Below are 12,174 nucleotides of genomic sequence, written 5' to 3'. Positions count from 1 at the left end.
AAATTGTTCTTTACATTGTTTTATTAGAAAGTTCAGGAACAGAGAATACCATAGCTGTCAGATCATCCAAGAAGCATTTACTTGTTCTGCTAGCTCTTGCAATCACACTGCCTCATGAAACAGAGAGCACAGGATCAATACCAGAATCTAGTTTGCTTTGGGATATTTGCAAAAGTCTTTGTTCTATTCCATTTTCTTAACGACCCCTCAGAAATTCCTCGCATCTCTACAATGAGGTAACATTTAAGTATGTTCATATCAGAGCCAGTACCAGACCAAGAGAGATAACTTCTATGTTAACCCAAGGCTACAGGGATACTGTTGACATCCAACTGAAATGGTTCAGAATGTCAAACTGGCCTTTGACAGTTGCCTTCATCAGTACACTCAAACTTCCTGTGATAGTGATAGCTCTGCATTGCTTTTACGTCTTATTTATTTGAGGGATATTTGGCTGCACTAATGAAAAAGAGTGAAAATGCCACAAGTCAGTTAAACTGCAATGTCAGTCATGAAGAACTATAGTCATCCAAGTGCAGTGGAAATTCTGGGTTTCCTAATGGCAGTCATAAGACACAGGGAAAAAAAAACCCCTACAGGCTCTAGTGACAGATGTAAATTTGAACAATTTTCTTTTAAATAAAGGTACCACAATATAAGGCAAAGCTAAATAAATAAAGATAACCCATGGACCATGTGTCCATGTAATTTTCCAAAGGGAAATTATAATTATGCTTTATTTGGGTTTAATTATCAATATCAGATAACAAAGAACATTATACTGAAGTAGCTTTAGTTTTACAAGCTAAAATGAGAATTCTCTTTTGTAAGTGAAGAACTTCTTGAAAGTTTTTATTTTAATTCTTATTTTAGCTCATAAAACTAACTCAAGAGCTCAGTTGCTTCTGATTTTAGCCATTTAATTATTTCTAAGAGACTCTAAAACTCAGAGTTCAGTCAGTCTTTCTTTCTCAAGAAAGAAAACTTTTTTCCCCTTGAACTAACTAGCAGAGGTGTACATTCCCAAACCAAGAAGAGAACACAACCTTATTGCATTGAAAATTGGCAATAGAATTTCTCCAAGTTTTCGGAAGAATTTCAAAATCAGAAGAATTCCATTAGGGAATGGCACAGTTCATTATTGTTTTCCTATTCTTCTTACTTAGGCTTATTATTTGCTTCACAAAATTATGTTTAGTATATTTATATATTAAAGAGAGTATTACTCATTTTGAATTATTGAAAATGTTATCACAGTTATGTTTTTTAAAACAAATATAATCAACCAATGGCATGCCTGAGCCACAGTTCAAAATAATCAGATCCACGTGTACATGAACACTGCAATTCTAATGACTATTAGTTCTGGTGCACTGGCATCAAACACAGCACTTGGGTTGAACAATGCATCATGAAAAGGTTTCATGAAAATGTGCATTCACAGTTTTAGTTTTTGTAAACAGCATTATAGCAATGAAAGACTGATACAATCTTGAATGAGAATATCCATGTAATATTACACTATTTCACGAGCTCCTACACTGAAATAAAAATATTATAGGGCTTTTTTTAAAAAACTCTGATAAGGTAACATAGACTCCCCCATACTACGAGGCCCAGATAACGTCAATGTGAGTGTAAGCATGAGAATATATACCTTAGCACATACAACCAAACGTGTACCACAGGAAAACAGTTTCTCTCTCAGTTTTCTTTTAAAGTACACTAACGAAAAGTTCAGTGTCATTGCAAGAAGACTCAAGAAGTGATATATTTGCTGATGGTCAAGCTGGAAGTATCTTCTGCTCTAATACAACTGGGCAGTCAGGTCATGGAGCAGAACATATAAAGATCCATTGTAAAAATTAAAGCAAGCAATTGTTAAAAGTTTTTACCATAGCATTCGATGTCTGCTTTAGCTAAGTAACTGAAAGACCAAACATGAACAGCACTTGCTGCTATGACTCAATACATACAAATTCTATTCCCAGGCTGTACTAACAACATCCTTTGAATCTCTTATTACTTCAAAAGCATTATGTTTTAATTCTGATCAGGCAGACCTTCCCAACATTTTCCTCTCAAGCATTCTGTTCTTACTCTTACTGGTTGTGCCGAAGTGTTCTTCATAAGACAAGGTTATCATATTCATAAGACAAGTTACCAGTTGGCTTTGGTCTCTCAATAAAAGAAAACCTCTTGCAAATCATCTTTAGTGATCGCTCTTGAGAAGGAAAACATAAGATAAAACTTCATTGTATTTCACCACATTCTTTTCATGGCAGCACCCCAGGTTGCTTGCATACTCTAAAAGTACGTAAATCAAAGAAGCAAATGATGTCAAAAAGCCAGTTCATGTATGCAGGTACATCTCAGAGATCAGTGACAGAGGAATACTAAACATACTTGAGTCCTTTCTTCTCTTAAAATGAATGGGGTATAGAGAACAGACTTACCTTCAAGTGAGAAGAAAGCTTGATCCCATATACCACAAGTAAAAAATCAAAAGAAAACCAATCTACACACACAACTTCATCTAATTAGAACTGTCCTTCCCTAACAAGACTTGAAAACAAAAAAATTGTACAGTGATGAACACAGCGAGACTATAAATCCTAATTTAGAACTTGTAATTTGGATACCTTTTCTCAAGCTTTAAAACCATCAGCCAAACAACCAAACATTCTCTCATCTTTGTGCCTTTAACTGATTCACTGCATTACACTGAATTTTTCTTGTGTTAGCTGGAAATTTTTTCCTGTTTTATAGACCTCAATATCAAACCAAACAAATTTACAAGATTAATTACTTTTGGTAAGCAATGAAATATCAGTGATGATGACAGATTCCCAAAAGAAATGGTAGCTATAAGATTATAGGTCTTTCTTGAGAGTCATGGATATGATAACCATGAAGTCAGGTAGGAATAATAAGCAGGGATAATTTGCCATTAGCTCAGTGTACACTGGGTTCCACTAAGTCTTCACGCAAAACAGCTCACATGTAGCTCTAGGACGGAGGCAGCTGGAACACTGCTCTCTCTTTCCTCTGCCCTCCAGTCACATAAGCATTGAATACAAACCAAACCCAAGTTTGAACACTTATGACTTCTTGCTTAAAACTGCTCAGTTAGAACAATGCAAAGTGTCATATCAAAGCAATTAAATGACTTCTAGATTGTAAAAATTTCCTGTATGGGAATAGCACACACAATATTATACCTTTTAAACATTCAGACGCAAGACCTAGTCCTTAAAAATTATTTAGGTCTTCCATCAAGACCTACACTGAGTACTAGCTCAACCTAGAACACAAGAATAAACAGCTGTACCTGTAACTGGACATTCAGAGGTGTAGAAGAATACATAAGAATTCCTATGCAACTAACATATGTAAATTAAGGTTTTACAACATACCTGCTATTGAGTTTGCTGCTCTTCTCACTTTCTGGAGGGTACTCTTCTATAACATCCTGTACAAAAGGTGGCAGCTGCCGGTGTGTTCTGGTGTAAGGCAGTGTTCCCACGTGGCTAAACATATCACAAGACCTAGGGGGAATTGTCCCCTTCTTCTTCCTGGGGAGAGTGCCATGGATAGAGATGCCTTGAAAGGAGTTTGAGCGATGCTCAGTTGGTGAAGGTTTAGTGGTCAGAAGGTCCATGGAAGAAGCTAATGAGAACTGGCGGTTCACTGGGCCATTTCTGGGAAGACTTGAAAATTTCCCTGCAGCTATCATTTTTGGTTCTGGAAAAACAAAACCAAGATTTCTTATAATGTATCAATCATCAAAACCCTCCCTTTAACAAAGCTAAGTAGCACAACTAGCAAAGGTATCTGAAACTGAACTTCTGCTTTGCCTTGAGGCAGTCAGATACCTCAAGATGTAGCCTGTATTCAGTCACATTGCTCCCAGCTGCACACCAAGCACACCCATATATAACTTTCACACACGTGAAAAGTCACAACAAAACCCCACCAGTCTGGACACCCATACAAGAACAGGCCACGAACAATTCTCCATTTTTATCCACAGAGTTCCTCTTTTTTGCTCCTTCACATCCTCTGAAGATGCAGACATCAACTCTGAATCACTGACAAAAATCAAAGTTTTAAGAAGGTTTTGTTAAAAATAAAGGACACTACAGCTTGGTTTGGAAGAATATGTTTCTAAACCCAGTAGCTGGCACACTGTGAGGAAAAACTGTTGCCGAGGAGTCTTGCTCGAGTAATAAATCTAGCAGATAACTGGTCACACATTTCTAACAGGCTGTAAACTAAACGGCTCTGCTCAAGAGATAAGGGCAGGAGTAGATTACTGAAATTCTCTTCTTCAGCATGTCCAGCCTGCTGGCTCAAATAGTTGTTGACATTACAGATTCACAGAGCTGTCAGTCTCTTGTACAATCAATTACAGTCTGCCCTACAGTACAGGTTTTTGTGTTATCGTGAGCAAAAAGCTTTGTGAAACAAACACTTCAGGCACATTAACAGATTGCTGTTCTGTTCCTAAAAAAATGCTGCCTTGTGCTCAGTTTATAGTGTTGTATTACAGAAGACAGGCTGCCTGCACAAGCCACTCTACTGAACATGCCACCAGATCCAAAGGACAACCAGTCCTACATTATTTAATCTAGGTGTTAGTCAACTGGGTGCTTCCCACAAAAACTGGAAATGCCACAGGAGCAGCAGAGATTGATATGAAATCAGAAACCTGAAGTACTTTTGGAAATAACAGTTACAGACAGGGGGAATCTGTTCTGGCCTTGGTCAAGTTTCATGATAAAAAATAAGACTAGCACCCCAAAGGCCCAGCAGCCTGCAAGTCAGCTGCTTACAGCTGCACTAGAATTCCTCCTGTTTTGGGGAATGCACAGGGGTTGCAAGGAAAACAGAGGTGCCTCTATAGTCCTGCTCCCTTCTCCAGCCTCAATATCACAGCTACTATCAAAGTGTTTCTGCTCTGAAGCTACTGTTACTTCTACTCAGAGGTTATCATAACTGGCTTAGTTTTACGGTAACACTAAAGTTGATCTCAAATTATGAAAAAATTCTGCTTTTTCCTGTCAGCTGCAAAGATTCACAGGCTGGATAAGGTTTTCAGACTTCAACCACAAATCCCTTCCTACGTCTTCCTTATTGAAAATTCTACAATAAATACTCAGTAATTATAGATGATAAATAACATCTTGATTTCTTTTTTTTTTTTTTTTTTTTTTTTACTCTTCAATTTGCCAAGCCTCTGTCAGAGCACAGGTACTATGTACTATAGTAGAAAAGTCTCTGGAAATAGCACTTCTGCCCAGGGAGAATCTCTTTGACGTGGGTCAGGTTTCTTGTTCAAAAGAATAGAAAAGAGTTGAGGCATTAATAAGAACTGACATTTTTAGTTATGTGGATCCAAATAGAATTCAAAATCCCAGGGATTTGACAAGAATTCTCTGACAAGAATTCTGCCATAAGTTAGCACATTGCCCTTAATATGAAATATTAATCATCTCTCCATTTATTATGTGGTTGAAAGACACAGTTTCTGCTGGTTAGTATTAAAAATATCACAATTATTGTCACAATACTTTCTATAAAGTCAGTTTTGCATTACAATTGTTATAAACAAAACAAATGGTCCACAGATAGGAAGATCTAAAATGCAAATGCTTACCACAAAGCTACAACCTCCTATAGCTAAAGCAAACTGACAGAGTTTGTAAATTCAGCTTTGTTATTAGAACAGAATGCTAAAAATTACCTCCAACGGGGGGGAAGAAAGGCTTCTTAGAATTCACACGATCGTTTGGAAACTCAGCTTTTTGTCAAACACCGTTTATGGAGTCTGAAAAACTGGAAGCTACCTTGTTTATATTGCATAAACATGTTGTTGTTCACCTTTCAGGGGCTGCTGAGATTCTGTACTTACTTATTGTATTTTCTTATTGGTTTATAAAAAACCAACCTCCAAACCTCTGAATTCCAACTACTTCAGCGCAGGTTATCCAGTGAGATTTTCCTTAGCCTGTCCTGCAAGGTTCCCACTGCTATGCTGAAATGGAACATGTGACATTACAAGCAAGTGAGTATCAAATCTAAACAGTTATAAATAATAACCAACCAAAGCTTTTGTTTAATAGTTGATACCAGATGAGTCCAGATTATGCTTACTATGACATTAAATTGTTGACTACTTCATGTTTGAGGATCCACAAAGAAAGGTGAGAATTCCCTCCACTAACCAAATTATAAGGTAATTGTAATGGCAATCCAGTAAGTTTCCAATTCAACAGTCTGAGAGTTTTCAAAAAATAAACAATGACCCCTGCTGTACTGTATTTTCCATTTAACCTCCATTTCTAAGAAGCCCTTAAGAATGAAAACCAAACTCTCAGAGTTGTCCTAATCATTGCTTCTTTTAAGAAGTACTCTAAGTACCATCACTTGACTTACAAATTCAGTATCCAATCCTCAAAGGCACATCGGAGTTTTGTTTTAAGGAATCAAGTTGGAATTCCAAAGTTAGTACAAAAATACGTACATTCAAGAACTTGCAAGACACTTAGCCACAATTATGTGTGCAGAAACTTTGATAATACTTCTAATTATCCTCCCTGCAAAACCTCTCCAAAAAACCAAAAAAACCCCAATCAAACGAAAACCAAGAAAGCCCAGAACCTGCGAACAACAGGTCTGCTAACTTCTACCCACAAATTTATCTGATTGCCTATCTGCTGCTGCACTATATATTCTTCATAAATGTAAACAAAGAACTACAACAATCAGGTCAGTAACAAAAGTCCTGCCAGACTATCCATATGTTTTTCTTGTACTGAACATAAACACTGCAAAGAAGGAGCCTCTTCAGCTGAAGACTCTGGAATGTCTCAAATACTTCAGTATATGATTCAAAGAATGTTTGACTTTTCTAGATATAGAAACCCTGAAAACGTTACTCCCTTAGAAACAGCGTGCTTTGAACATCAACAATGGAAATGGTAGAAATTGTAACAGAATGATAGGTCAAAAGGAGCTGAAATTTAATTGTACACATTCCTATTTGTCAAAACAGCACCTAACAAAACAGAGCATTTTGGAAAACACACAAATAGGTGCAAACAAGATGGACTCATGCCAATATAATGTTAACAACGTGAAGTGAATTTGTATTTATATACTAAGCGGTATTTTTCTTTCTTCAGTCTGTAACTTGGAAAAAATATATGGGAACAGAATTGTCAGGAATCCGACTGTGAATTTAGAGAAGTGGAGGGCATGAAAGGTTTCCAGGTAACTTCTGACATGTTCTAATTTTTTGCTACGAATGAGAGCGAGCAAATACAAACAAAGAGGTCTCTAAAATCAACATGGCATTTAGAATAACAGTAGGAGACTGGACACAGAATAATATATGTATCTGGTGGGCAAGACCAAACGTGCATGAAGTTCTAATCTGATGGGTTGTGCATCTCTTCACATCACTGCTTAAAACAAAAATGAGCCATATGAACAATGAAACAACTTTCACCTCCCTAAAACAACATACTAAATATATACTTCTGCTCACGGCCCCTTGGCTTTGGGAGGCAAATCCAAACTTTCTGGCTCAGCTCATCTTCGTGAAAACTTTCTGATGTTCACACAGTCTGAAGAAGTGTTCTGATGGTTCATTCAAACAGACACAGGTACAGGAGTAAGTGCCCCTTCCATATCACAATGTAACGCAACTAGTGGCAATGGCTTCTACTTTATCGTTTCAATATTTTGGAAGAAGGGAAGTGAGGGAAAGGGAAATCTCCAGTTTGGCCTCAGAGATGCATGAATGGCATAACAAACAGCCCAAAGCTGCATATGCTCATGCTGATGGACACCTGATCAAGGGAAAGAGAAAAGCAATTTCAGAGTTCCAAATCAGACTCTTAACACTCTGAGTTGTATCTAAACCAGTTTTGGACATGAAAGGATCCACGTTTCTCTCAGTCTTATTGATCTGCAATCTGGGTGACTCTCCCTGTTAGATCAAATGCCCTGCAGTCTATACCTGGTGTTACGGCAGCACTTCCCTCAAAGTATTACCATGCCTTTACCATGATATATGCCATGAAACTAAGAGGGCTCAAACATGGTTTAATACATTCGGCTGAAGAACAACTGCTTTATGTTCTCACATCTTTAAAAGATCTAGTCAACTTTTGTGAAAACTGTACTTACTTTCACCATATCAAATCTCCTCACAAATTCCTCCCACCTACCCTCTCTCAAAATCAGCAACAATAAATTATGAGTGGGAGACACATTACTCCCTTATCCCTTCTAAGTTACTTGGCACATTTGCATGCACTTTGCAGATGCACACAGAAAATAATTAAAGTGATTGACCTGAATGGTGAAGAAAGTCCAGTTCAGAACAAAAAGACAGATCGATTTCTCAGATTTACCTTTTTTTGGTGGGTGTGTGTGTAGTAAGAGAATAAGTTAGAGAAACAGAAAAAGCATGTCTGAAAAGCACCAAAGTTAACATATCATAGGAAGAAATACAGTTAAAACTGCAGCCATTATAAATTCAAGGTGGATTTCATGTTTACTATCTCCCTAGAAGCAATGTAGTCTTCTTCATTAGGGTAACCAGAAAGAGAGGATTCTTGCTCCCCAAAATGGTTTAGAAGCAGCCTTCTACAACCTCTGTTTTCTACTTTTGTTTTTAAAAAAATAAGTTGATGCAGTAGCTGCTATAGCAAACATGTCACAGGACTTTGAGAAGAATAGTAAGGTTCAAGAACCTACAGCTTGTTATGATACAGAGACACAGACTGAGAAAGCATATGCAGTAGTTCAAAGGCGTTAAGCTACTATCAGAAAAAAACATGAGTCTGTCAAACATCAAAAACTCCCCACAAGATTAGTCAGGTCAGTGATTCCAAAGGGTCTTGAAGTGCTATCACAATGTTCATGCTTTCCTTCTCTCTCCTTATATATGTCATGCAATTTCCACCCCCATCCCCAAACATCTTTGCACTGTAATCTGACAACCTATATGAAATGTTATTTTTAACTACTGTTCTCACACAATAGAAAACACACAGTCCAGGATAAGTTATCTTTGAAATGTCCTTTTTTTTTTTTTTTCCAAGATGAGAGAAGCAGATAAACCCCACACTTCTCTTTGTGAGTTTTCACATGTAGAATGCCTTGATACCTACAAAAGATGCCATGAAAAAGTAATCATTGAAGAGGATTCAATAAGAAGTGAAGATCTTCTCATTCTGCCTAATTTCTGAAATTTAAGTGCCCAATCAGTTATTCTAGTAATCTGAACAGTATGAAGCCTTGACTTGAAATAAACATTCCCTCCCCGTTTTGCTGGCAGAAACAGAGAACTTTACCAAGGTTACAGTCAAATCTAAGCATTTTTTAGCTAATGCTTCAACATACAAGCTTTTGTTCCCTCTCTGGCATAGGAAGTCATTTACTATTTTGCCTGCTGCCCTGTTCCCACAATGTTACTGAAAAAAACCCCAAAAACAACAACCCACTCTAACTGAAAATGAAGCATTTAAAAGACGTTTTCAGCATTATTTCGAACTAACAACCAACTTATGGAAATTACAAACTCAGACAGAAAGAAGTGCTTTTATATATGCTCCTCTTTATCTAACAAAAAAAAAAAAAAAGGACACAGCGTTTCTTGTTTCTTTTCTTTTCTTTCTACTCTGTGAAGTATCTCGAGTACACACCAGTGTTCTATACTTAAAAGAGTGTCTAATAGATTTCTGTGGAATCCATTCCCACTGAACCTAGGCAGTGGATCAAACGTCTCAGTAGTCACTGTCCCAGCTCCGGCACTTCCAGAGCCCGCGGGCAGGGGCAGGGCTCGCCCTGCTGCCCATCCCTGCCCCGACAGCGGTGTGGGGACAGAGGGACGCTCGCACACACTCACATACAACACCAACTCCTCATTCTCAGCCCGAGAGAGCAACGCTGTCCCCGCAGTTACCGGGTCTGATCACTGCTGTTTCTTTCCGGGCTTTCTGTGGATCAGTTGGAGGTTTTGTCCCGGCGAAGCGATCTCCCGGGCAGCGAATCCCGCCCGGGTCCCTCGGGGGAGCGGCAGCCGGGCGGCAGGAATGGGTGGCCGGAGGCCGGACCCGGAACACCAGCGGTCCTGAGCGCTTCCAGTAAATGAACCGGGACGTCCTCGGGAGAGCCCAAGGTCTGGCCGTGCCGCGGCAGAGCTGGCACGTACACCAGCTCCAGCCTGCCCTAAAGAAGCGCAGTTCGCGATAACTTAAGTAAGGATGACTCAACCGGAGCCTTCTGAGAGCGCCTTATCGCTCGCTCGCCTGGGCCGGATCAGTCCAGAGCTGGTTCGGCGCCTCTCCCGTGTGCAGCCTCCCGGGCGCCGCTCACCTGGAGCGGGGAGGCGGCGCCGGCGGCCGCGGGCGCTGCGCAGCCACCCGGGCCCGCAGTCACGGCTCCGGCCCCACCCTCCGCCAGCTCAGGCTGGGTCTCGCCGAGCCCCCGGCACACCAGCGGCTGGCGTGCAATGACCTCTCGCTGCCCTTTTCCATGGATTTAAGAACTTGACTTCCACAATTTCGCCTCTCAAATTAGCACTACAGCAGAATTTAACAGTTTTCTAAATCCGCCCTGTTCACGAATAATTCGGAGACTATTGCTGTGTACTTTACACACACTATTTACTTACATTAGCAGATTTCCCCCTCGTCCCACCAGGTCCCGTGGAGTTGTCTGTGCAACAGGTTGGTGAGATAAAATGCATTTTCTGTACCAAAGGGTCAAACAGCTGTACAGGATCGAGAGCTACTGACAGAACAGATGGCCAGTTACGCTCCTTTGACAAAGCAGACCTTCAAAACAATCAGGTAGTTATAGATACAACCTTCGTTTTCAACTAGTTACCTCACACACCTTCAGCTGTACCACTGACCCAGCCAAAGGGCTTTCACTTAAATACAAATTAAGGCACACTCAGTTGACTTTTAAAGCAGTGTCTAGATCAGTTTTTTCTGTAACACCATATTTATCTCTTTCCCATTGGCTCAGTCTTTCAGGCTGCCTGGCCAACATTTTTCTGGTTTTGCCATAGTTATTGCAGTTGTTCAAACCAATTTCAATAACACTGTTCTTTCCATCTTATCAGAATTCATAAGCCAACACACTGCAAACCTTTTCATGGCTATCCTATTGGCATTAGCTTTCCAGAGGCAAATATTTCTCTCCCTAACCAAACATCTAATTGATTTTGACATTAAATATTTGATGCCTACTAGTTGTGTGGTGGTTCTGTTTTGGGAGATGCTCTTCATGCACTATTTTCATTTCACTCTAATGTCCAATCCCTTTGTTCTCTTTCTCCATTTTTATCAGGACTAGCTTTAATAAACTACTTCTGATGTATCTACTTCAGAGCCTGACTACAATGCTGTTGCTGAAATTGGGGTCCTAAGCTATCTAAATTAAAAATGCAGTTAAGGAATCCAATTATTTATCTTCCAGGACCTCTGTGTATTATCAAACCAATCATCAAAAATAAATGAAACTATGGTGTTGTCACTCTAACCAAGTTAAACTACATCCAATAGTGACAGTGGCAGGATTAAAATTCCACACACTGACTCACCACAGTGACATCTCTGGGTACTGGGTAGAATTAGGACATCTACCTCTTTATAGTTTGGGGGTTTATGCATTGTCCAGAACACTGAATTTTGCAATCTGAGCTATCTAAAATATTTCACAGCAATTATTATTATTTTTTTAATGAAGCAATTAAACCCAGAAAAAACACTGGGCCTTCTTTTGAAGTGTAGCTAGAGCTTAAGAAACATTTAGCTCATCAAGATGAGATTCTTTAGCCACCATGGATGATGCAGAAGTAGGTCGGAAGGAAGATGAAAATTCTTGGGAAAGTCTCTGAATTTTTATAGATATGAGTGGAATCTCTGCATAAGAAAGATCAAGTAAGATGAAGTTTAGTATAAAATAAGAGAGAAAAAATAAAAGCAGAGAGTACTCAAAGATGTAGAAAAAGAAGAGACAAAAGATTAGAAAATTAAATTTATCTAATACACCACAGTAGAGGAAGCTCACAGTGGCATTTCTGACTGGTGCTCCCCTTCCCACAGAAACATCACTTTGGTTCCTGAGGGCAGGCATGAGCAATAGGGA

The 12,174-nt window shown here is 39.2% G+C and overlaps 1 protein-coding gene across 5 annotated transcripts in view; it reads right to left on the bottom strand.

Annotated features, from left to right (window-relative positions):
* BCAR3 (BCAR3, NSP family adaptor protein) overlaps window positions 1–12,174 on the bottom strand; it is a 92,855-nt gene that overhangs the window by 45,674 nt on the left and 35,007 nt on the right. For 4 of the 5 annotated variants that reach the window (XM_027651665.1, XM_027651668.1, XM_027651667.1 and 1 more), the window contains one exon: window positions 3,417–3,744. In XM_027651665.1, the coding sequence (XP_027507466.1) occupies window positions 3,417–3,744 (328 nt within the window). Of the gene's footprint in view, window positions 1–3,416; window positions 3,745–9,979; window positions 10,269–12,174 lie in introns of those variants that run through there. The other variant, XM_027651670.1, reaches the window with a different exon arrangement.

This window comes from Corapipo altera, unplaced genomic scaffold, assembly GCF_003945725.1.
Source record: "Corapipo altera isolate COAL_440 unplaced genomic scaffold, ASM394572v1 57, whole genome shotgun sequence".
NCBI lineage: Eukaryota > Metazoa > Chordata > Aves > Passeriformes > Pipridae > Corapipo > Corapipo altera.
Note: the sequence above shows the minus strand (reverse complement) of the source record. Positions and strands in the feature narration are given on the sequence as shown.